The sequence below is a fragment of the Staurois parvus genome, unplaced genomic scaffold (assembly GCF_062004578.1).
Source record: "Staurois parvus isolate SC_StPar_1 unplaced genomic scaffold, SC_StPar_1.0 ptg001022l, whole genome shotgun sequence".
Lineage (NCBI taxonomy): Eukaryota > Metazoa > Chordata > Amphibia > Anura > Ranidae > Staurois > Staurois parvus.
In genome coordinates, this window is record NW_028318818.1 from 215001 (window position 1) to 240199 (window position 25199).

General features: G+C 43.8%; 1 protein-coding gene across 1 annotated transcript in view; it reads left to right on the forward strand.

Moving 5' to 3' along the window:
- The window catches only part of LOC149441143 (beta-galactosidase-like), a 55087-nt gene that overhangs the window by 22090 nt on the left and 7798 nt on the right, over positions 1-25199 (forward strand). The window contains exons 5-11 of the mRNA XM_089657696.1: positions 563-657; positions 3040-3220; positions 9618-9676; positions 11812-11933; positions 12229-12269; positions 20561-20679; positions 23562-23636. Coding sequence (XP_089513822.1) covers positions 563-657; positions 3040-3220; positions 9618-9676; positions 11812-11933; positions 12229-12269; positions 20561-20679; positions 23562-23636 — 692 coding nt within the window. The remainder of the gene's footprint in view (positions 1-562; positions 658-3039; positions 3221-9617; positions 9677-11811; positions 11934-12228; positions 12270-20560; positions 20680-23561; positions 23637-25199) is intronic.

A 25199-nucleotide genomic window follows, 5' to 3' on the forward strand; every position in this document is an offset into this window, starting at 1 on the left:
GAAAAAGGAACAAGGGAGAGCCGGAAAAAGGCAGCAGGGAACTGATTACAGGGTACAGGGCAGGAGCAAGATCAGGATAAATGGCAACAGGATCTGGCAGCAGCAAAATACTGGAGTGAGAGGGACTAATAGGGGGATGTCCTAATTAGACCAAAGAAGAGATTTGTGAAAAGAGATTCACAAGAAAGCGGCTACATTATGGACAGAATGCGATACTCAGAAAAATTTCCAAAAATTATGCTTTCGTATACATTAATGATTGACGCTCGGGCAATCGCCCTGGTTTACCATCACCTCAGTATGAGACAATACATACAGACCTAAAACCATGTCCTAATTACCCTCCCAGCAGCCAGCATCAAGTGGAAACTAATTAATGGAGTCTGCTGGCTGCTGGGAGACACTCTCTGGTGGACACTGGAATTACAACCCTCCGCCCATGGAACCACAGTGCCACCAGCAGGTGATCCAGGTCTTGACTGATCTGTTCTATGCATTCAGACAGATGTGAATAATCCAGATTCTCTGCATTCACTCCATTTATTGTGAACTATAATTTCAGATTACTTAAAAGCTGTGGACTCCTGGCTATCCGTCCTGCTCCCCAAAATCCAGCCACGCCTGTACAGCAATGGAGGAAACATCATCAGTGTCCAGGTGACATGAAAAACCCGTGAATGTTGTCCCTAACAGACATTAGGGTCTATTGCCAAAGCTAACTTACCAGGATATGGATATTCATTTTAAAAGAAAGTGACAGTTATTTTCAGCTAAGTCCAATAATCTTTAAAAAAAATAACAGTCAAATGGTTAAAATAAGATCCTTACCCTTGTGTAAAATCTTTATGAATTGAGCCCTTTGTATATTGCTGTTTGTTCTCGATCCTTTCCTCTTTATGGTTTTGGAAAAAAAAAAAAGGAACAATAAATAAAGGTCTGCACTATTACGCACCATGCATCACACTCCCAGCATGAAGACAGGAAAATTTGCAGCCCCACGGGAAAAAAAATCAGTCCAGTGGGGCCGCATATTTGCGTACACTCGGCACCAATTGGTTAAATAATGAACCTGCCATGACTGAACTTAAGGTACTTCCTGTTATGGGGGTGAAAACTGTCTCCATACTGTTCTCCTGTGTTGTCTCTCCATCACCTACACTCCTGGTGGAAACTTCAGGTAGCTGCGTGACACACGTTACACAAGCATGATCCACTATTGTCACCATCAGGAAGCTGGTCTGGAGACATGATGTGCAATCAACCATAGAGTGAGTGCATGTGGACAGGAACTGGCTGAAAGGAAGTTTGGAGATCAGCAGCAAGGGTTGGAAAAATGTTAAATTTTTTTTTCAGAAAAAAAAATGGCAAACTGAATGTTATCGATTTAGGGGTTACATCTACTTTACCTGGAGGAAAAGATCCAAACACGGAAACGTTTCTTCACAGTGAGAGCTGTGAAAATGTGGAATAGACTCCCTCAACAAATCATTAGTAAGACCTCATCTGGAATATGCAGTTCAGTTTTGGGCACCAATTCACACAAAGAACATTGGGGAACTGGAGAAAGTACAGAGAAGGGCAACCAAACTGATATGAGGCATGGAGGAGATCAGCTATGAGGAAAGATTAGAGGAACTGAATTTATTCTCTCTTGAGAAGAGGAGATTAAGGGGGGATATGATCACCATGTATAATACATAAGGGGGGATATGATCTCCATGTATAATACATAAGGGGGGATATGATCACCATGTATAATACATAAGGGGGGATATGATCTCCATGTATAATACATAAGGGGGGATATGATCTCCATGTATAATATATAAGGGGGGGATATGATCTCCATGTATAATATATAAGGGGGGATATGATCTCCATGTATAATACATAAGGGGGGATATGATCACCATGTATAATACATAAGGGGGATATGATCACCATGTATAATACATAAGGGGGATATGATCACCATGTATAATACATAAGGGGGATATGATCTCCATGTATAATACATAAGGGGGGATATGATCTCCATGTATAATACATAAGGGGGGATATGATCTCCATGTATAATACATAAGGGGGATATGATCTCCATGTATAATACATAAGGGGGATATGATCACCATGTATAATACATAAGGGGGGTATGATCTCCATGTATAATACATAAGGGGGGATATGATCACCATGTATAATACATAAGGGGGGGTATGATCTCCATGTGTAATACATAAGGGGGGGTATGATCTCCATGTGTAATACATAAGGGGGGATATGATCTCCATGTGTAATACATAAGGGGGGATATGATCTCCATGTGTAATACATAAGGGGGGATATGATCTCCATGTGTAATACATAAGGGGGGATATGATCTCCATGTATAATACATAAGGGGGGGATATGATCTCCATGTATAAATACATCAGTGGTTCATATAGTGAACTCGGAGTAGAGTTATTCACCCTGAGGTCATCACAGAGGACAAGGGGGCACTCTTTACGTCTGGAGGAAAAGAAATGTAACCTCCAAACACGGAAAGGTTTCTTCACAGTAAGAGCTGTGAAAATGTGGAATAGACTTCCTCAAGAGTTGGTTCTGGCCAGCTCAGTGGATTGCTGTAGGAAAGTCCTGGATTATTTCTTAGATACACAGAATATAACTGGATATAACATTTATAGGTGAAGTTGATCCAGGGAATATCCGAATGCCTCTCGGGGGATCAGGAAGGAATTTTTTTCCCAGCAGGAGCAAATTGGATCATGCTTTGCTGGGCATTTTTTGCCTTCCCCTGGCTCAATTGTGGGTGTAGGATTATACCTTTTTTTTTTTTTTTTTTTTTTTTTTTTTTTTTTTTTTTTATGGTTGAACTGGATGGACTTTTGTCTGTCTTCAGCCGGACTAACTATGTGACCTACAACAAATCATTAGTTTCACTGACATTCTCTTATTCCACCAACTAATATAGTAGAATAAGACCACTGATATATTTTTTTAATATGCAGACTTTTATGTCGTCTTCTGATCCTGCAGGTGGAAAACGAGTATGGCAGCTTTCATGCATGTGATTATAGCTACCTGCGCCATCTTTTAACCATCTTCCGACTCTACCTGGGCGATGATGTTGTTCTGTTCACAACCGATGGCAACAGCAACATAGAGCTCAGGTGTGGGACCTTGCAGGGGCTCCTTGCCACTGTGGACTTTGGACCAGGTCAGTAGCAGACATCACAATGTTTAATAGTGCTGAGCTCAGGCAGCTGCTGGGACAATTCATATCACAAGACCAAAAACTACCAAAACTTGGGTATTCTATTGCGCATTTAAGTGTACTACTTCTGCTGAAAATTTGAGTTTTATAAAGGGCTGCTTGAATATTGTGACATAACAAAATTGCAACAACGATTTTATTCTCCAGGGTCTCTACTTTCAGAAAATATATAATGTTCTGGGAGTTCTAAGTACATTTCTAGCAGAAAAAGTTAGATTTTTGCATGTATGTGAGAAATGTAAAAATTGGCCCAGACTTGAACTGGTTAAGGCGACATCATCCAATGGATGTAACTATAATTGTTTGCTTACTCTTACATTTTGTCATTTCATCGTCTTCATATACTCTGCCTTTAATCATTCATGGTGTAGCTCTTGGTGTAGTTTTTTGCTTCAGGCGATTTGAATTTTGCTATTCACATTTAGCCATTAAACCCGTTGGCTCTAGGCAACATGACACATCTTCACGGGTCACAGGGGAGACTGGTGCCGGGGAGAGCACCGTGGCATAAAAGACTATAGAACCCATTCATTATTATTATACAGGATTTATATAGCGCCAACAGTTTGCATAGTGCTTTACAGCATGAGGACAGATGGTACAAATTCTATACAATTCTATGCAGGAGGAATCAGAGGGCCTTGCTTGTTAGAACTTACAAAGGGTAATAACTGTGGGGGACAGGACTCTTTAAAAAGAGGAGGATTTTCAGTGATCACCTAAAAGTGGACAGAGTAGCTGATAGTCAGACCGATTGGGACAGCAAGTTCCAGAGGATGGGAGAGGCTCGGGGGAAGTCCTGGAGGCGAGCACTGGAGGAGGTGACAAGGTAGCTAGAGAGCAGGAGGTCTTGGGAGAAACTAAGAACAATTTGGTTGCTATTTTGACTATAGGACTCATTCATTATTATTATACAGGATTTATATAGCGCCAACAGTTTGCGCAGCGCTTTACAGCATAAGGACAGATGGTACAAATTCTATACAATTTTATGCAGGAGGAATCCGAGGGCCTTGCCTGTTAGAACTTATAAAAGGTAATAACTGTGGGGGACAGGACTCTCTGAAAAGAGGAGGGTTTTCAGCAATCACCTAAAAGTGGACAGAGTAGTTGATAGTTGGACGGATTGGAACAGCGAGTTCCAGAAGATGGGAGAGGCTTGGGGGAAGTCCTGGAGGAGGTGACAAGGTAGAGAGCAGGAGGTTTTGGGAGGAACGAAGAGAACGATTTGGTTGGTATCTTGACTATAGAACCCATTCATTATTATTATACAGGATTTATAAAGCACCAACAGTTTGTATAGCGCTTTACAGCATGAGGACAGATGGTACAGTTCCATGCAGGAGGAATCAGAGGGCCTTGCTTGTTAGAACTTACAAAAGGTAATAACTGTGGTGGACAGGACTCTCTGAAAAGTGGAGGGTTTTCAGTGATCACCTAAAAGTGGACAGATTGGGACAGTGAGTTCCAAAAGATGGGAGAGGTTCAGGGGAAGTCCTGGAGGAGGTGACAAGGTAGCTAGAGAGCAGGAGGTCTTGGGAGGAACGAAGAGAACGATTTGGTTGATATTTTGAAACTAGGTTAGGGATTTAGCTGGGGGCCGAGTTGTGGTTTGTAAGTTGTTAGAATTTTGAATTGAATTTGTTTGGTGAGTGGAAGCCAGTGGAGGGATCAGCAGAGAGGGGTAGCAGATACTGAATGGTTGGTAAGGTGGATGAGTCTGACAGAAGCATTCATGATGGACTGGAGGGGGGATAGCCTATGTAAAGGTAAGTCAATGAGGAGGGAGTTGCAGTAGTCGAGGTGAGAGATGACCAGGGAATGAATTAGAAGCTTTGTGGTGTCATTGGTTAGGAAGGGGTGTATTTTGGAGACGCTGCAGAGAATGAGGCAGCAGGCTTTGGACAGTGAATACTCTATGAATCAGTGCCGCGCAATATAATTAACACCCTGTTGACATCGGTGTGACTTGGCATACCATTTTCATACCCTGTGACTTGCAAATTGCATGCCAAGTTGCACCTTATTGTCTGCAATTAGAGCAGTCCTATTGATGCAGTTCCGACTTGGTGTGATTTTTTTTTTTTTTTTTTCCCCCCCATAGACATCTGTATCAGATGTCTTACAAATCGCACCTGAAATCGGCATGTCCCCCGACTTTCAAATTGTGCGACTTCACTGTAAGTCACGAGATTTCAAAGTTGGGCTTGATGTGAATGGGGGGCTAATACAATTTATACCATATGTGCAATCTTCTAAACAAAGTACCTGTGGAACTCCTTATGAAGTGCACATAAACATCACAGTGCGTACGTAGACTCCCTCAAGAGTTGGTTCTGGCCACCTCAGTGGATTGTTTTAAAAAAGTCCTGGATTCTTTCTTGGATACACAGAATATAACTGGATATACAGTTGTGACCAAAATTATTCAACCCCCAATGCTGTAAAGGGGTTTAGGGACTATAGTGTACATTTGGAATTGTATTCAGAATCAAATCCTACAAGGACGTTGTAACTACCCAAATGCAACTAAAATGACATCAATTGTTTATGTAATACAGTAGTAAATGGTTCTTATGTGGTTTCTTCATTGCCACAATTATTCAACCCCTTAAAGACTACCACTCTGAAGAACAGAGGTTCATACAGGTGCTTTCCATCAGGTATTGAAAACACCTGTGGATGTCACCGAGCAGCAATCAAGCATAATAAGCACCAATTAGGCAGCTTTAAAATGACTGTGATACTCAGCTCCTTCTAGACATTTACTGGTGTGGTTACAAACATGGTGAAGGCAAGAGAATGGTCCAGGAAGACAAGAGAAGAGGTGATTTCTCTTCACAGGAAGGGCAATGGCTATAAGAAGATTGCAAAGATGTTAAACATACCAAGAGACACCTTAGGAAGCATCATTCGCAAATTCAAGGCAAAGGGCACTGTTGAAACGCTACCTGGTCGTGGCAGAAAGAAGATGCTGACTTCGACTGCTGTGCGCTACCTGAAGCGTAGAGTGGAGAGAAGTCCCCGTGTGACTGCTGAGGAACTGAGAAAAGATTTGTCAGATGTGGGTACAGAAGTTTCAGCCCAGACAATAAGACGCACACTGCGTAATGAAGGCCTCCGTGCCAGAACTCCCAGGCGTACCCCCTTGCTGTCTCCAAAGAATAAGAAGAGTCGACTGCAGTATGCCAAAAGCCATGTGGACAAACCACAAAAGTTGTGGGATAGTGTTCTGTGGACTGATGAAACAAAATTAGAACTGTTTGGGCCCATGGATCAACGCTATGTTTGGAGGAGGAAGAACAAGGCCTATGATGAAAAGAACACCTTGCCTACTGTGAAGCATGGTGGAGGGTCAATCATGCTTTGGGGCTGTTTTGCTTCTGCAGGTACAGGGAAGCTTCAGCGTGTGCAAGGTACCATGAATTCTCTTCAGTACCAGGAGATATTGGATGGAAACGTGATGCAGTCCGTCACACACCTGAGGCTTGGGAGACGTTGGACCTTTCAACAGGACAATGATCCCAAGCATACCTCCAAGTCCACTAGAGCATGGTTGCAGAGGAAAGGCTGGAACATTTTGGAGTGGCCATCGCAGTCACCAGACTTAAATCCGATTGAGAACCTCTGGTGGGACTTAAAGAAAGCAGTTGCAGTGCGCAAGCCTAAGAATGTGACTGAACTGGAGGCCTTTGCCCATGAAGAATGGGCGAAGATACCCGTAGATCGCTGCAAGACACTTGTGTCAAGCTATGCTTCACGTTTAAAAGCTGTTATAACTGTAAAAGGATGCTGTACTAAGTACTAAGATTGAATGTCACTTGGGGGTTGAATAAAACTGATAATGCTGTGAGCACAGAAAAGACATTTGTGGTTATTTCATTATAACTGTTATGTTATATTTGTCTGACCTACAAGTGCCTCTTTAATGTAAATGTAAGCAAGATGACTGAATGATCAAAAGCAATGTCAAACTGGCCAAAACACTCAATTTCAGTGGGGGTTGAATAATTTTGGTCACAACTGTAACATTTATAGATAAAGTTGATCCAGGGAATATCCGATTGCCTCTCGGGGGATCAGGAAGGAATTTTTTTCCCAGCAGGAGCAAATTGGATCATGCTTTGCTGGGTTTTTTTACCTTCCTCTGGATCAACTGTGGGCATAGGATTTTAATGTTTTTTATTTATTTTTTTAATGGTGGAACTGGATGGACTTTATCTTTTTTCAGCCAGACTAACTATACTATAAACAATTTGTAACATACAGATCCCATATAACAGAAAAAGTCCTAATATAATATATCTTCTAAATAAGGTGGCTCAATTCTTGTAAATATTTCTGCACCTTCCTGCCATGTGCAAATACACCCTTCTGTGTTTCTCCTCCACCGTCACACGTATGTACTCTCACCTCCTTATTTTGACCCTCAGGTATTTAGGTCAATCAGCGCTTTTCCCTTTTAACCCGGGTAGGTATAATTCCTTTATTGCTCCACTCTCCTCCACACTCTACTCCAGAATGGTCTTCCTATTTCGTATCCAGCATATCCTCCGAACATGCAGAAAAAACGCCCATCATAGTGTATCATTTATATCAACCAGTATTTATTAAAAAGATTGAGTGCACTCACATAAAGTGTCCAACTAGGACACTGCAGTGGATCTCCTGATGAAGTCACGTGTTGTGACGTAACGCGTAGGGTGGGCCGATGATGTCAAGTCGCACAACTGGAAGTTTGCGAGTCACTATAGAACGCTGGATGCAGGGGCGGACTGACCATTTGGAAACTCGGGCACTAGCCGAGGGCCCAGGGTCAGTAGGGGGCCCCATGAGATGCCCCTGGTACCTTTTTCATAGGCTTTTTTGAGTTTGGGCAAGGACACAGGGGCCCCATGATCCCCTATTGCCTGGGGGCCCCATGAGTTGTCAGTCTGCACCTGGCTGGATGTCATCTTGTGGAAGCTGTTCAACTGCAGTTGGACACTTTTTTTTTTTTTTTTTTATGTGAGTTATCTTCAATCTTGCACGCTGTACATAGCACACTCTTCAACTCTGTATTTAGAACACCTCAACTTTGCACTTCTGAACACCTGGTATGTAAAAATGCCCCACCGTTGTGCAATCTGGCTACACCCACAATTTGATGCAGAGGGCTGGCTCCGTTCCAAACCCCCCACCCACCACCACCTCCAACACCAACCCTAGTGATGCCACTGATCATTACTTGTTAGGCTGTGGTGCCTATAATATCCATTGGATGTGGCGCCACTTACCTGCTAGTAAATTAGTCTCCACATCGCCACCCAGTGGATACTCACAGCCCTTACATGAAAAACAGTCCTGTAACATGTAGGCCAGTTGGCTTCCATGGGACGGCTATGTGCGACAACCGCGACAAAGTAGCTAATGTACTTTTTTTTTTTTTTTTTTGAGCTTTGCTTGTTTTGCCAGATGTTTTCTTGCATGGAAAATGCATGTTTGCTTGCCGCAATTTGGTGCCATTAACAATGAATGGCACCACATGAATTTTTTACATTTTTTTTGTAAGTGTTTACAAAATGCTATGCTACGAAGGAAGCCTAAAACATAATAGAGGAGAAATGGCTCTGAGGAGGATTTGTGTGAACCAGTCTGTCATGGGGACAGGAGTATGGAAGTGTAATTGGGGAAGTGACTGAACCAGCTCATGACTGATATGACTCATTTAGTAATGGATTTGTGTGCAATGCAGAAGGAAGGATTATAAGTAAAACACGTATGTAATGATTCTTAAATCATTTTGCCCCCAAACCAAATATGTAATACATTGCAGCTTACCAATCATTAGATGTGGTGGCTGCATTAGTTTTCCTTTTTTTTTTTAACCTGGTGATCTGACCAGTAACACACCTCCTGTATTAGACCGCCTCCCACTCTGGATCAAGGAGCACAGGGGGCAGCTTTGGACAACAGCATAGTCATTCTAGGGGGAGGGTAAGGCTTAGATGTAGTAGCAGATTTAAACACACTAACAAACTGACGCCAAACTCAAGCTGATACTTTATAGAAATGTTACAGCAACATTTTTATTGGGGGGATAAAGGTTGTATATACATAAATAAAAGCTGATCATTGTAAGCACCCATGTCAGTGGTAAAGGGTTTGTCTCATCCCTGTAACTGCAAGAGAGCTTTTCTGTTGAAAAACAGACTTGCTGGTCAGAGCACCAGATCAAAATAGAAGAAAACCTAAAAAAAGAAAACTAATGCAACCGTTAATACGCTGCAATATAATATATATTTGATTTTGGGTTTAATACCTCTTTAATAAAAAATAGATCTTTTATTTTGTGTTTCAGGGGACAATGCTACAAATGCCTTTGAATTACTGCGAAGAGTGCAGCCCCAAGGACCTCTGGTAATGTGTTTTTTCCCTTTATAAAGTATACAAATGACATATATAGCCCTCTATTATAATACAATGCTGCTTACATGGAGGGACAAGAATGGTCAAGAAGAGGAGGATTTGCCATTAACTGTCATTCACATTATTTCTTTCCTTTCTGGGACCTATGTTAGGAAAGTAAAGTATATGTGAATCCACCATCTAATATACTCTTTTCAGTAAGGCTTAGTTCACACTAGCGTTGTCAGACAGGCATTTGGGAAGCGTTTTTAATGCTTCTCAAACGCCTATGAAAATTTTGCACATGGCTGCACACAGTGCTGTTCACACTGAAGTGTTAGCGTCACAGCAAAACGGACGCCTTGTGTTGAGTCAGGAGGAGTTGAAGCCTCCCATTAAAGTCTATGCTGCCACTCCGCAAACGCCTGGCAGGTGTTTGCGGTGCGGTTGCAGAGCGTTAAGACCATTTAACTTCATTATAGGCATTTGTGGTGCGGTTTTAACGCTTGGCAAATGCCTATCAACTGCCTCAAAACCGCGTTTGGGGAGCGTTAAAAACACTTCACTAACGCCTGTCAAACGCTATAGGGGCATTTGGCAAGAGTTAGAAATAAAGTCAAGTGTGAATGAGCCCAGGGGCGGACTGACAACTCATGGGGCCCCTGGGCAATAGGGGATCATGGGGCCCCTGTGTCCTTGCCCAGACTCAAAAAAGCCTATGAGAAAGGTACCAGGGGCATCTCATGGGGCCCCCTACTGACCCTGGGCCCTCGGGCAGTGCCCGAGTTTCCAAATGGTCAGTCCGCCCCTGAACGAGTCCTATGTCTGGCATCATGACTAAGGGCTCCTGTAATAAATTGTCAAATACAAGCAGGGGAGGACTGACCATTTGGAACTCAGGCACTGCCCGAGGGCCCGGGGTCAGTAGGGGGCCCCATGAGATGCCCCTGGTACCTTTTTCATAGGCTTTTTTGAGTTTGGGCAAGGACACAGGGGCCCCATGATCCCCTATTGCCCGGGGGCCCTATGAGCTGTCAGTCCGCCCCTGAACACAAGTGTGTATGCTGCACAGATTTTGGCTGTAATTTCTCTAACCGAGTGATTCCTGTGGTCAGCTCCATCTAGTGGCCAAAATGTGGTCATCTTTTGTGAAACACCTCAATGAGAAAATGTTTGGCCACTAGATGAAGCGAACAATCCTATGGAGAACTCTGTTACCCTAGGGTCACATGTAAGCGTTTTCCGCAGCGTTTTGCAGAAACGCAGTACAGTCCATTTAACATGATTTCCTATGGGACACATTTCTTAATGTGTTTTCTGCCTCCTTGTATCAGCACACATTTCATTCATCCAGGATTCATGGGGCAGATCATCCAGGTTGGAGCTGTGTTTTTCCTGCTTTCACTCCGCTCCTTCCCCAGGGGCCTAGTCTTCACCAATGTGAAGACTAGGCAGCTGCAGCTTTTCAGCGGACTGAATGTTATACATAGCGCTTGCATGTCTTCAACGCACCGCACTGTCCCCTGAATGAACATGTGTGCAGGGCCACGTGGCTTTATATTCTACAGTCATCGTTAAGCAGGGGCCAAACAGGAGATGAAACAGAATTTCAAAATAGTAAAAAAGTACCAAAGAGCTGCTATCTTCTAATATTACCCTTGTTGGTGATGAGCAGAAAGTGGAGAGTGTGCAGTGCATCTTTTATTGATTTATTTATTTCAGGTACTTATACAGCACTGTCAGTTTACACAGCGCTTTACATATATATTGTACATTCACATCAGTCCCTAACCCTCAAGGGGTGCACAATCTAAGCTCCCTAACTCACATTCATACATACACATACAAGGGCCAATTTAGACAGGAGCCAATTCACCTACCAGCATGTCTTTGGAGTATGGGAGGAAACCAATGCAGGCACAGGGAGAACATGCAAACTCTAGGGAGGTTGTGCTGTGGTTGGGATTCGAACCCACGACCCTAGTACTGCCAGGTCGAAGTGCTAACCAGTTAGCCACTGTGCTGCCCAATGCATGAGACCATTCTTGCAGTAGGGGGAAACCTTTGGGAAAACCAGTTGTTGGAAAATACATTTAGTGTGACAGGACCTCCGACATACTCACTCTTCTTTGGTTGTTTTGTTTTAGGTCAATTCCGAGTATTACACCGGCTGGTTGGATTATTGGGGGGAGAAACACGCTAGCAGCTCAGCTGAACAAGTGAGCCGTGGTCTACAGAACATTCTGGAAGCTGGAGCCAGTGTCAATATGTGAGCTGTAGATTGGTGTGATCCAGGGGCGGACTGACCATTTGGAAACTCTGGCACTGCCTGAGGGCCCGGGGTCAGTAGGGGGGCCCCATGAGATGCCCCTGGTACCTTTTTCATAGCCTTTTTGAGTTTGGGCAAGGACACGGGCCCCATGATCCCCTATTTCCCGGGGGCTCCATGAGTTGTCAGTCCTCCCCTGGTGTGACCTATGAGCCATGGTCACCTATTGGGATGACTGGTTGGGGTAGGCAATGTGGACAACTGGCATAACCTGCTTGATGTACTTCCTTTGCAGGTACATGTTTGAAGGAGGCACCAACTTTGGCTACTGGAATGGTAAGAGATGGTTTTGTTTAAAATGTAATCTCTGATGGTATCGGGGGGATAGAAGGTAAAGGAAAGATCCCCCTAAGACAGCAATGGGCAAACTACGGCCCGCGGGCCGTATACGGCCCGGCGGACCTTTTAATCCGGCCCGCGGAGCTAGGCCAGTGGTCGGCAAGCCGCGGCTCTTTACAAATTTAGATGCGGCTCTCCTGTGTGCCGGGCGCCCGCTCCCCTCCCTCCTCTCCCCTCCTCTCCTCTCGGATGGCCGCCCCCCCTCTCGGATGGCCGCCCCCCTCCCTCCTCTCGGACGTCAGGACTCTGCAGCTGTCAGGATGTAGGCGGGGCAGCCAGGATGTAGGCGGGGCAGCGTGACGAACTCCTCTCACAGTCCTCCCTGAAGACCAGAACGGCGCGGGAATACGAGAGGAACGCGCGGACCAAAGGTAAGTGAATTGACACAGGGGGGGGACTTACTATATGGGGGACTTACTATATGGGGGATGAATTACTATAGGGGGGACTTACTATATGGGGAATGAATTACTATATGGGGGACTTACTATATGGGGAATTAATTACTATATGGAGGACTTACTATATGGGGAATGAATTACTATATGGGGAATGAATTACTATATGGAGGACTTACTATATGGGGAATGAATTACTATATGGAGGACTTACTATATGGGGGATGAATTACTATATGGGGGACTTACTATATGGGGAATTAATTACTATATGGAGGACTTACTATATGGGGAATGAATTACTATATGGGGGACTTACTATATGGGGAATGAATTACTATATGGAGGACTTACTATATGGGGGATGAATTACTATATGGGGGATGAATTAATATGGGGGATGAATTAATATGGGGGATGAATTACTATGTGGGGGATGAATTACTATGTGGGGGATGAATTACTATGTGGGGGATGAATTACTATGGGGGATGAATTACTATGGGGGATGAATTACTATAGGGGGGATGAATTACTATAGGGGGGATGAATTACTATATGGGGGACGAATTACTATATGGGGGACGAATTACTATATGGGGGACGAATTACTATATGGGGGACGAATTACTATGGGGGATGAATTACTATATGGGGGATGAATTACTATATGGGGGATGAATTACTATATGGGGGATTAATTACTATGGGGGATTAATTACTATGCTTACTATGGGGGAATATTACTATACTTACTATGGATGACACATACACATCATTCATCTACTCTTGGTCCGGCCCCCGGGTCCAATATATGAACCCATTGCGGCCCTCAAGTCAAAAAGTTTGCCCACCCCTGCCCTAAGAGGTCCAAAACGGCAAAGAAAAAAAAATGCCATGGATCTAACCCTCCCCTGCTGCATGACCTGGAGTGGAACCCACAACTTCTGTTGTGTCTGGCAGTAAGGCTGGGTTCACACATATGCGGTATGTCACATGTGATTCGCACAGGAACCGCACCGCATTCATGTGCGGATCGTATGGGTATTCACACCCATGAGATCCGATTCTGCACATGGCAATGCGTTTTGCGGACCGCTTTCAGGGTGTTGTTACCTTAACATACACAACTGCAGCGGTTCGCATGAATGGGGTGCAGTTGTGATTGGTGTGGACTTAGCACAGAAAATGCTTCAAATTCCGCACTGCATCAGTGTGAACCCGGGCTCACTCTCCTTGCTGAGCCACCTGAGATGCTGGACAGCCTCCTGTCTGAACCTTAGGATAATTGTGCCTTGTACCTGAGACAATCATGGCGTCAGACCCCAGCCCTTCTCACCAAACTCGTGACCGAAGGACTAGCCAATCTAAAACCGTGCTGTCATGTGCGTAACAATGCCACGCCCACAGATTTCCAGCTAATTGACCACAATCTGTGTATCTGCAGCTTGAGAGCGATTGTTACTGGGTCAGGTTAATTACGCAATTAACCCTTCACACTGCCACCACCTCCTTTTTGTACAGAGAAAGAGGAAACTCGGCAATATCAGCAATAACACTATGATGTTTGAATACGTTTGTATACACAATGTCACCGCAGGCAGATGTATGCAGACGTTTAAAACACACAGTAGCATTCTTCAGAGACAGGGGTGCTTTAGTTTGCATTAAAGAGCTGTAGAAACAGTTCAACACTTTCGGAAAGTAAGATTTATTACTAAAAGGTCAAAAGGGTGCAATAAAAATATTTACAGAAAAAAATGTAGCCTATAGATAGATATAGGAATTTAGATAAAGTACTTGCCAGTCAGCCTTGGTTTAAGCAGCTTCCAAGTTTCAGAGCCAAAAGGATGCTTTTATTTCCCACTGTTCCGATGTTAAAAAATGGAGATTCTTCAACTTCCCACAACTCAGCTTAGCTTTTTCTAGCAACTCCACAGGGTGTCTCCCTGGAGCAGTAAACCAATCTCCTCATTTGGGGAGGGAGTTGTAGGTGGAGACCCATGCTATGACCAAAAACTCTCATAGCTCATATTATGGTTCATAACTTATTCTTGGTGCATTTAGCAGCCTTGCCAATAGTAGATTAACATGCAGACGCATCTGCTGAATGGTTAGATATGAAATATGACATATCTGTTTGGTTCAGGAGATATAATTTTCTGCTCTCCTGCATATGTCAGATAGGGGGTGTAATATACCAGGAGACTGGTCTCAAAGTAAACCGTCCGAATATGGGCTCCACGTCTATGTAAATATGACCTATTTGAAGATATAAAATTATATGGAAAAGTGAGTTTTTCAATGTAAGTCTGTTTTTACGTCTCCCTGGAATGTCTTTGAGCTCGGTGAGGGCTTGGTTTATGGCTTGACGAGCCCTTTGCTAAAAGAGTTTCCTAGGCAGAGGGCCACCAGATAGTGTGTGTGATTTATAACCATGACGCCCTCCCAATGAGTTTGCTGCCTGTGATCTGCATCAAACAGACCACATGCCCCTCAACAGAGAGGGAGGGGGAATGAGGAAAGCTGATTTGGGAGTAGGACATGATAGAAGATGGAAAACCCTTAAAAAGATGGAGGACCGTGTCCATCTCTGTATGCATGATTGTTACAGTACCTTGTTTCTTGTGAACCTTTAACTCTTTGCTCCTCCCATGTATTTTCTATTAACCGCTTTCCCGCCACCCTATAGCGGAAATACTGCTACAGGGTGTGTGTGTTTTTGCATTTCCGGGTAAGGGGACGCGCAACCTAGGCTGTCAATCACCAGGTCCCAGCCGGTGATTACTCGCCGGCACCCGGTGATCACCAAGTATTACCGCCGAGGGAGAGAACTGTAAGTAAACAATACAGTTCTCTCCCTTGTCGACCCCTCACACGGCTTTGTATGGCAGTGTGATTACAGTGGAAAGCACAGACACAGCCTCGTAGTAAAGCACACAGTTAACCCTTTGATCGTCCCAGATGTTAACCCCTTCCTGCCCAGTTACATTAGTACAGTGTCAATGCTTATTATTAGCAGTGATCACTGTATTGGAGTCACTGGGGATGTCAGTGACACAAAGTCAGTTCCCCCCAGTGTCAGAATGTCTGCTGCAGTCACTGATCGCCGCCATTACTAGTAAAAAAAAAAAAAAAATTTAAAAATTGTGTGTGTATCTATCGCCATTTGTAAACGCTATGACTTTCATGTAAACCAATTAATTTACATGTATTGGGATTTTTTTTTTTTTTTTTTTTAGCAAAGTCATGTAGCAGAATACATTTTGGCCTAAATTTATGATGACATTTTGATTTTTGTTTCTCAAAATTGTCAGTCTTTTTCGGTGATCAAATATCACCAAAAGAAAGCTCTATTTGCGGAAGGAAAAAAAGGACATAAATTTCATTTGGGTGCAGCGTTGCATGACTGCGCAATTGTCCGTTAAAGTAAGGGGTCAGGAAGGGGAAATCCTCTGGAGGGTGAGTGGTTAAGCCATGTCTTTCCACTTCCTGTTTCCACTTCCTCCAGTCAATCTCTTGCTTCATTTGCTCCTACTGCAGTCTATATCTTCACTACTGACGTTGGCTTGTTCCTTGACTTTCTCCTGACCCCAACCTGCAACCACTTGTTACTGGCCTTTGGCTTGTTACTGACTATGCTTCTGTTGGATCCCTCCCTGCTACATCTGCAACCTGACCCTGGCTTGCTCACCTCCTGGTGGGGTAATCTTGAGGACCGAGACCTGGCACTAGCACTCAGCAAAACCCATCTCCACCATCAGGAGCTCTGGTGAATACCAGCCAGTGCTTAGAGCCCAGGCCTCAGGTGAGCCTGCTTTATGTGCCAGCATGATCTGCTTGTGTATTTATCCTCCTGGTCAGTAGGAATCTCTCAACTGCTATAGCTACTGGTCTCCAAGCCTGACACCCCCCCAAATGTGACACCTACTCTATCCAGAATTCCAAAAAGATTGTATGAAGGTGGACTAAAAACTACACTAATACCTAGATTTTAAAAAATAAAGACATTGTAGACTTTCAAATGTTTTATTATTTCCTGTGTGGTGTTCCTTACCTTGTAATGATGGGCTTGCTTGTTGTGGCTGCAGTTTGTAGTATCATGGATGATTGATTACCCTATGTCTATGTATTCATTCACCTACTTGTCCCTATTCACAATAAAGGGCCAGGCAATTCCTTGTTCCATGTCACCCATCAACCAGTCCATGGCTCGCCGTTTCCTCTATGTTACAAACTCATGCAGACTCCACCTCCGCAACATCGCCAAAATCCGCACGTTCCTAACCCCAGAAACCATTAAACAGCTCATCCACTCCCTCATCATATCACGACTCGACTACTGCAACTCCCTCCTCACTGGCCTGCCTCGCCGCTGGCTATCCCCGCTTCAGTCCATCCTGAATACGGCTGCCAGACTCATCCACCTTACCAACCGCTCCATCTCCGCCACCCCCCTCTGCCAATCCCTCCACTGGCTTCCGATTGCGCAACGGATCAAATTCAAAATCCTAACACTGACGTACAAAGCTGTCCACCATACTGCCCCGAACTACATCACTGACCTAATATCCAAGTACCACCCAACACGCACACTCCGCTCCCCACAAGACCTCCTTCTCTCTAGTTCCCTAAACTCCTCCTCCCATGCCCGCCTCCAGGACTTCTCCAGGGTGTCACCCATCCTCTGGAACTCCCTGCCCCAACCCATCAGATTATCGCCTACTCTCCTCTCCTTTAGGTGCACCCTGAAAACCCACCTCTTCAGGGAAGCCTACCCCACCCCCTGCTAACTTGCCGACCTCCTCCACTCTTCCTACCACTCCATCCCCCACAGCTATCTCCTCCTGTGCCACCATCCCCTCCCTCCTAGTTTGTAAGCTCCAAAGAGCAGGGCCCTCGATCCCCTCATGTTTTGCATTGTATTGGTATTGTTCTGTCACATGTTCTGTCCCCCTTTGTAATGTACAGCGCTGAGCGAACTATTGGCGCTTTATAAATACTGTATAATAATAATAATAATGCATCACAAAAGTGGGAGTACTAATGTGATGAAATGCATCTCTTCCCTTCATTGCTCTGCCTGTTTGTGTCTGTGGCAGATCTAGTTACTGTGTGGCTCTTACCTGCAGAACGCTAGAATGATAGACACAGGGATTGTGGGAGATATCGTTTTTTCACAGGAAGTGTCAATTCTTAGACTACAGACAGAGGTCATGCATTAACTTGTGCAGTGCCATGGGGCATTCCTCATGTTTGAACACAAACAGAAGCTTCTGACCCCTGAATGTGAAGATTTACTTTACTATAGGCCAGGGGTGGGCAAACTTTTTGACTTGAGGGCCGCAATGGGTTCATATATTGGACCGGGGGGCCGGACCAAGAGTAGATGAATGATGTGTATGTGTCATCCATAGTAAGTATAGTAATATTCCCCCATAGTAAGCATAGTAATTCATCCCCCCTATAGTAATTCATCCCCCCTATAGTAATTCATCCCCCCTATAGTAATTCATCCCCCACAGTACTATTCCCCCCCCCCAAGTAGTAAGCCAAGTCCCCCCTGTGTCAATTTACTTACCTTTGCTCCGCGCGTTCCTCTCGCCATGTTCCCGCGCCGTTCCGGTCTTCAGGGCGGACTGTGAGAGGAGCCTAGCTCCCCTCCCCTCACGTTCGTCACGCTGCCCCGCCTACACACATCCTGAAAGCCACATCCGCGGGCCGGATTAAAAGGTCCGCTGGGCCGTATACAGCCCGCGGGCCGTAGTTTGCCCATTGCTGCTATAGGCTGTGTGTTCAGGGCAACAAATGACACCATGAACCTACATGACCAATACAGGTGAAAAACACAAGGTGCAGGTAGGAAGATTTATAATGCTTTTATTAAGCAGAAGGCCCATGAAGCTGCTAGAAGTGCCCATAGTTATGATCCAAATGGAGGAAACACCGCTCCAGCTGGTGCGACAGGATCACATCCATCACCCATAGAGGTGCACGCCCGGATCGCCTCCGCAAACAGGAAATCCGATAAGTTTGGCTGCACACTCCGCTAAAATGTGTGGATTTATTGAAGCATAGTATAAAGATCAATATTACAACATATGGGCACACAGGAGATATGATCGCATGGAAAAAAAGTTGGTGCGTTTCACGCTCCGCAGCGCTTATTCATAACCAAGATATGGCAATAGCATTATAGGCGTACCTCGGTTTACGAATTTAATGCGCTCTGCTGGACTTTTCGTATTACAAAAAATTTGTAAACCGAAATGCGGTTTCCCATAGGAATGCATTGAAAACCAAATAATCCGTTCTGGAGGTCAGAAAAAAGTACAGTCTTTTTTATCTTTTCAAAACTCTTTATAAAGTGCAATTTAAAGGCATAAATACTGTACAGGGACATGATTAAAAATTAATTTGTAAATGCACTGACAACCAATTAATCCGTTTGTATTGCTGAAAAAATTCATAAATGCATTAAAAACCAATGAATCCATTCCGGAGGTCAGAAAAAAAGTCAAAAGTTTTAGCTGTTCAAAACTCTTTATAAACTCCAAAGACATGCTAGTAGGTTAAGTGGCTCCTCTCTAAATTGTCCCTAGTATGTGTATGTATGAATGTGAGTTAGGGACCTTAGATTGTACGCCCCTTGAGGGTTAGGGACTGATGTGAATGTACAATATATATGTAAAGCACTGTGTAAATTGACGGCGCTATAGAAGTACCTGAAATAAAAATAAATTTTTAAAGGCATAAATATTGCACAGGGACATGATTAAAAAAAAAAAATTGTAAATGCATTGAAAACCAATTAATCTGTTCATATTGTGAAAAAAATTCGTAAATCGAGGCATTATTTTAAATGGACGTTCATTCATAAACCGAAAATCACGTTAACCGAGGCATTTGTAAACCGAGGGACCTTAGATTGTACGCCCCTTGAGGGTTAGGGACTGATGTGAATGTACAATATATATGTAAAGCGCTGTGTAAATTGACGGCGCTATAGAAGTACCTGAAATAAAAATACATTTTTAAAGGCATAAATACTGCACAGGGACATGATTAAAAAAAAATTTGTAAATGCATTGAAAACCAATTAATCTGTTCGTATTGCGAAAAAAAATTCGTAAATCGAGGCATTATTTTCAATGGACTTTTATTCATAAACCGAAAATCACGTTAACCGAGGCGTTCGTAAACCGAGGTACGCTTGTATCTGCAGAGATGAAGGTATTGCCATATCTTGCTTAGTGGAGCGTGCAGCCAAATGTTTCTGATTTCCTATCCATAGTTATGGCTGAGAATCTCTGCCGTTTGTGAGTTAATTTCCTAATTTCCTGGGTTTGCTAAGAGGCAGTAGTAGTAGTAAACCACAAACACCCCCCCCCCAAAAAAAAAAAATCTTCACCCTGCAAGTTAAGAGCATAATGTACTAGAATACATTGCTTACTAGCACATTCTGAAAGAACTCCCTTTAAAACTAAGCCCCCCCCAGTGGCACGCTGTCACCGCTGATGGAGTTGTCGCCTCTACCAGGTCTTCTTTCTGGGCTTGAGTGGCCGAGCTGCAAAGACATCACTCCCACGATGTGCATGGCCGCAGCACAACTCCCTCAATGGATGGCATGCCGTTCACTGAGAGCGCAGTGCACATGCATCGATGACGTCACTGGCTGCTATACAAGTAAATATCTTCTAAACAATACACGTTTCGGAGGTATTTTCTGTACCTACAGGTAAGCCTTATTCTAGGTGGGTATAAATAAATAAAATAGGACTTTTCTACCACTTTACATTTGTACAGATTGTAACCTTGTTTTATTCCTAGGCGCTGACTTCAAGAATACATACAAGCCGATTACAACGAGCTACGATTATGACGCACCTCTGACAGAAGCGGGAGACCCCACCGATAAATTATTGGCAATCCGCTCGGTGATTAGCAAGGTGACTCTCTTCCTGCACCAATACATCTAACCTATTCAACGTGTCCTGTCCGCCGCCAGCCATTAATCAGTACAGTCTCAAGGCTGAGCTCTCATTGGCTGTTATGGGTTATTAAACATTTTCAACTTGCACTTTGCTTTCAAAGTACAGTAACTTTTTGTAAAAGCGGATTTACACTTTGTGCCACACCAGTGTTTGATGTCTACTGGTTGCTTGCCAAGCTGGCCATAGACATTAGTGAATGGCTGGGCGAGGGGTGGACTGACCATTTGGAAACTCGGGCACTGCCCGAGGGCCCGGGGTCAGTAGGGGGCCCCATGAGATGCCCCTGGTACCTTTTTCATAGGCTTTTTTGAGTTTGGGCAAGGACACAGGGGCTCCATGAACCCCTATTGCCCATGGGCCCCATGAGTTGTCAGCCCGCCCCTGGGTTGGACGGGCATACACAATCATCTCATTGTCTCTTCTTGTTGATGGGTTAGTTCACCTTTTTAATAGCCATTTTCCAAAACAAATCCGTGTAATCCAGCAACCTCACCACATTACATACCACTCCTTTGTTGTTCAAATAGTTGCTTCTGGCCCCCTCTGTATCTGTTGGCCATTCACAGCTTGTCCAAAAAACCTTTTAGTAGCTGACCCCTCTCCTGAATATTAGAAGTTTGCCCCCCCCCAGGGACAGCTGTGGCCAAGGCCAGACTGACAATTCATGGGGCCCCTGGGCAATAGGGGATCATGGGGCCCCTGTGTCCTTGTTCATACTCAAAGCACACCCAAAAAAGCCTATAAAAGATACCAGGGGAATTTCATGGGGCCCCCTACTGCCCCCAGTGCCCAAGTGCTTGAATGGCAAATCCGCCCCTGGCTGTGGCTCACTCAAATAGTGCACTACCTCTGTATTAGCTGAGAGAATACACAGCACATGTGTCGTGCTACCCCCCCCCCCCCCATCCGTAGGGGCCAAATAAATTAACTGGTGCCTTCCCACTACAGCGCACTGATCCACTGATCAGTCTAGGGCACATGTGTAAAACACAAGGCATGTGGGCTAAATGCAGCCCAGCAGGCCATTTCATTTGGCCCTCACACCTCTTCCACAGCTGCCGCAACCCCCTCATTTTTGCCACCACCTTGCCTCAGCAGACAGCAGCAGAGAAGGTGATATAACTCCTTCACCAGATCTTGCACTTCTCCGTGCAGCCACAGTACCCCCTCATCTCTGCCTCCCTTAGTCCCAGCATTCATCAGACTCTGGCAGCTGACTCCAGCCCTCCTCTGGTCCTCCTCCAGACCCTGCACACTTTTTTTTGCTTCCCAGCTCTGCTCCCAGTTTCTATCCAGCAACAACATAAGGTAAGGGAGGGTGCACTGTGATGTAAGGGAGAGTGGAGGGCGCTTGACTTCTGATGGTGGGTGGGCTCTTGACATCTAATGTATGGGGGGGTGGGATGCTCTGGACACCTAGTCTTACAAAAAAAATGGCTCTTTGAGGGCAGCCATAACGTTGATGTGGCCCATGATGAAAATTAAATTCTCATGTCGTTGTGGCAGAACGCAGAAGAGTCGGCTACTAAGGTGTTTTTATGAGCAACTTGAGCATAGCTAACATGTATGAAAGGGGACAGGAGCAACTATAGGAACAGCAGAAGAGTGGTCAGTAATGTACTGGGGATGCTGGAATACATGGGGTAAAGGTGAGCAAACCTGTAAGCTTCTGACCCCCAAAAAAATGCTCAGCAGAAATGGTGAAAACAAGTGATGGATTATCCCTTGCCATATTTCCTTTAAAGGGAACCAGTCATAAGAGAAATAAGTTGGCTGCCGTTGCTGACTTTCTTTTGAAAATGCCTGCTGGATCTTCTGAATTAATAGGTTTTAAAACAAAGTGCAATTATACGTTTTGCTCCCTTCCCCTGACCCAACCTATCCTAACCTAAAAATGTTACATTTTATTTTTGGACATTGTGATAGGTGATTTGGTAAATGTGAGAAACACAAAAATCAACAAAATGAAAGATTTTCACCCCAATATATATATACTGTAGATGTGTACTTGATGAGGAAAGTGTTGTGAGGTTATGCTGCACCTTTTGTTGTATTATCTAAACAGGGTTTAAAATATCAAGTCCTGAGCTACTAACCAGGCCTTGGAGTTACTCGCCATCAACAGACAACTGTACACACAGACATGTGCATATATACACAAACATGTACACACATACAGAACACATGTATACACACACAGGCATGTACAGACATTGCATACACACAGATACATGTGCATACACAGAAATGCACATGCACAGACACATGTACATACACACACACAGAGACACGTACATACAGAAACATGTACACACACACAGTAACATGTACACACACAAATGTACAGATACACACATGTACATACACACAGACACATGTACATGCATACACAGACACACTCACACATCTATAAAAAGTTGCAGTACTTTGTTGTTCACTCACAGAGCCAGGTACTGCACTCTAGGGGGAGGCAGAGAACACAACACGCACTCCTTCCTTTGCTTTAACTGCACTCAGCTATTGAGCAGTCTGACGGCTCCCGGTGCCAATGACAGATCCGGCCTGAGCCCCGAGCCTGCTCAGCAAGACGGCCCTGGGGGACAAATTCGCCCCCACCATAATTTCTACTCGCCATTGGCGAGCAGGCGAGTGGAAATTTCAAGGCCTGATCTATACAATATTGGGTATGGGAACACAACAGTATTCAGCGGCAGCAACACTTTTAGTCTTGGTTTTTTGTTTTTTCTTTGGATTGATCTCTAGCGGCGGTAGCATAGAGGATTCTAACAAACACATAATTACTGTTTATTAACATTAATCCTTTTAATCTTTTACAGTTCCAGTCCGTTCCAGAAGGACCCTTTCCTCCCCCCACTCCTAAATATTACTATGGTTTAGTCTCTCTGAATAAGGTAAGTACCTGATTTAGATAAACAAATGGCACAGTGCTGCGCTTGCCCTTTTAGAAACAAAAAAAAATACAATATCAAAATATAAATAGCAAACCTATATTGCATTTACGCAAAAAAAATAGTGCACAAAAGTGACAGGTGAAAACAATAAATTACAACTGCATATGAATAAAAGTTCATATAAAAGATCCAGCATCCGCTGAAGTAACATAGTGCAATGTCAAAACCCTGATAAATAGTGCAGCCAGTGACAGTGTCCTCCACCAACACAAACCATAGGCCTCTTACCAGACGACAAGACCCCTAAAGTATAAGAGGTCAGGGGTCATGAACATATTAAAAGAAAAGGCCCCATATAGTGTAATACAGTTTAAAAAAAAAATCCTACATTTTATTTTTAAAAATTATACAAACATAAAAAGTTACAAGCACAAATGAAGGCACATTCGCCTTGTTCACTCATGTGCACTCATTAATCAGCAGCAGGAATAGCTGAAAGCAAGGACTACAAAATGAATTTACCTAAATATATATAATTCCTAGATGCCGAGCGCACACAAATATGCGGCCTCTCGGTGTCTAGGCCTTGACGCCGAGTGGCCGCATATTTGCATGCCATTAGAAAATACATATGTGATGAGAGCTCACGCCCCGCACATATGTCCATGACTCATGGAAAGGTACTGATCTCCCCTTGCGATCAGGACCTTTTCCAATCATGTGACAGCAAATCATGGCGGTCACATGACCCTAAACCCCCGCCCACCTCCCGGCTTCTGAAACTCTTAAAGGGCTGGGAGGCACTGACGCAAAGGGGTTAAGGGACTTAATCCCTGTCGCAGCTCCTTCTAGCAGCCAATTAAGAATTAGTCCGGGCAAAACAAACATTTAAAAAAAATATAATAAAAATGATTTACAAATTAGAGCTAACAAATGACAAGGACTGGAAAAACAACAAGTTGGGGGGGAAAAGATAAAAAAAAAGATGGGGTGTTCCAATCAGACCATCTGAGTCCCCGAGTATATATATTTATAAAAATAGAAATTTATTAAAATTGATTAAAAGGAACAGAAAATTAGAGATTGCACCTTTACAAAGAGATCACACCTTTTGGCTATTATTATTGAAAAAATGAATGTTCTATTTTATAGATAATCTGAAAGGACTGTAAGTCTTCATCAAATATGTCCACTTGGTCTCAATCATTAAATCTCCCTTCGAACATTACTCCCCCTCCGTTTATCAATCCTCAAAACATTAAAGTGGTAGTAAGCCCAAAAGCAAACATTTATTATATTGCAGCTTATGAATTCTTAGATGTGATGGCTGCATTAGTTTTATTTTTTAGGCTTTCTTCTATTTTCAAGTGATGATCCAGCTAGTAAGTTTGTTTTTAAAAGAACAAATGTATCAGTTTACAGACGTGAGACAAACCATTTACCACTCTCAAGGGGTTCTTACAATGATAGGTTTTACATAAATAAAACAGTTGTCCCAAAAGGAGAAAAAAATGTTTCCTGTAACTGCTTATAAAGTATTAACTGGGGTTTGGCTTCACCTTG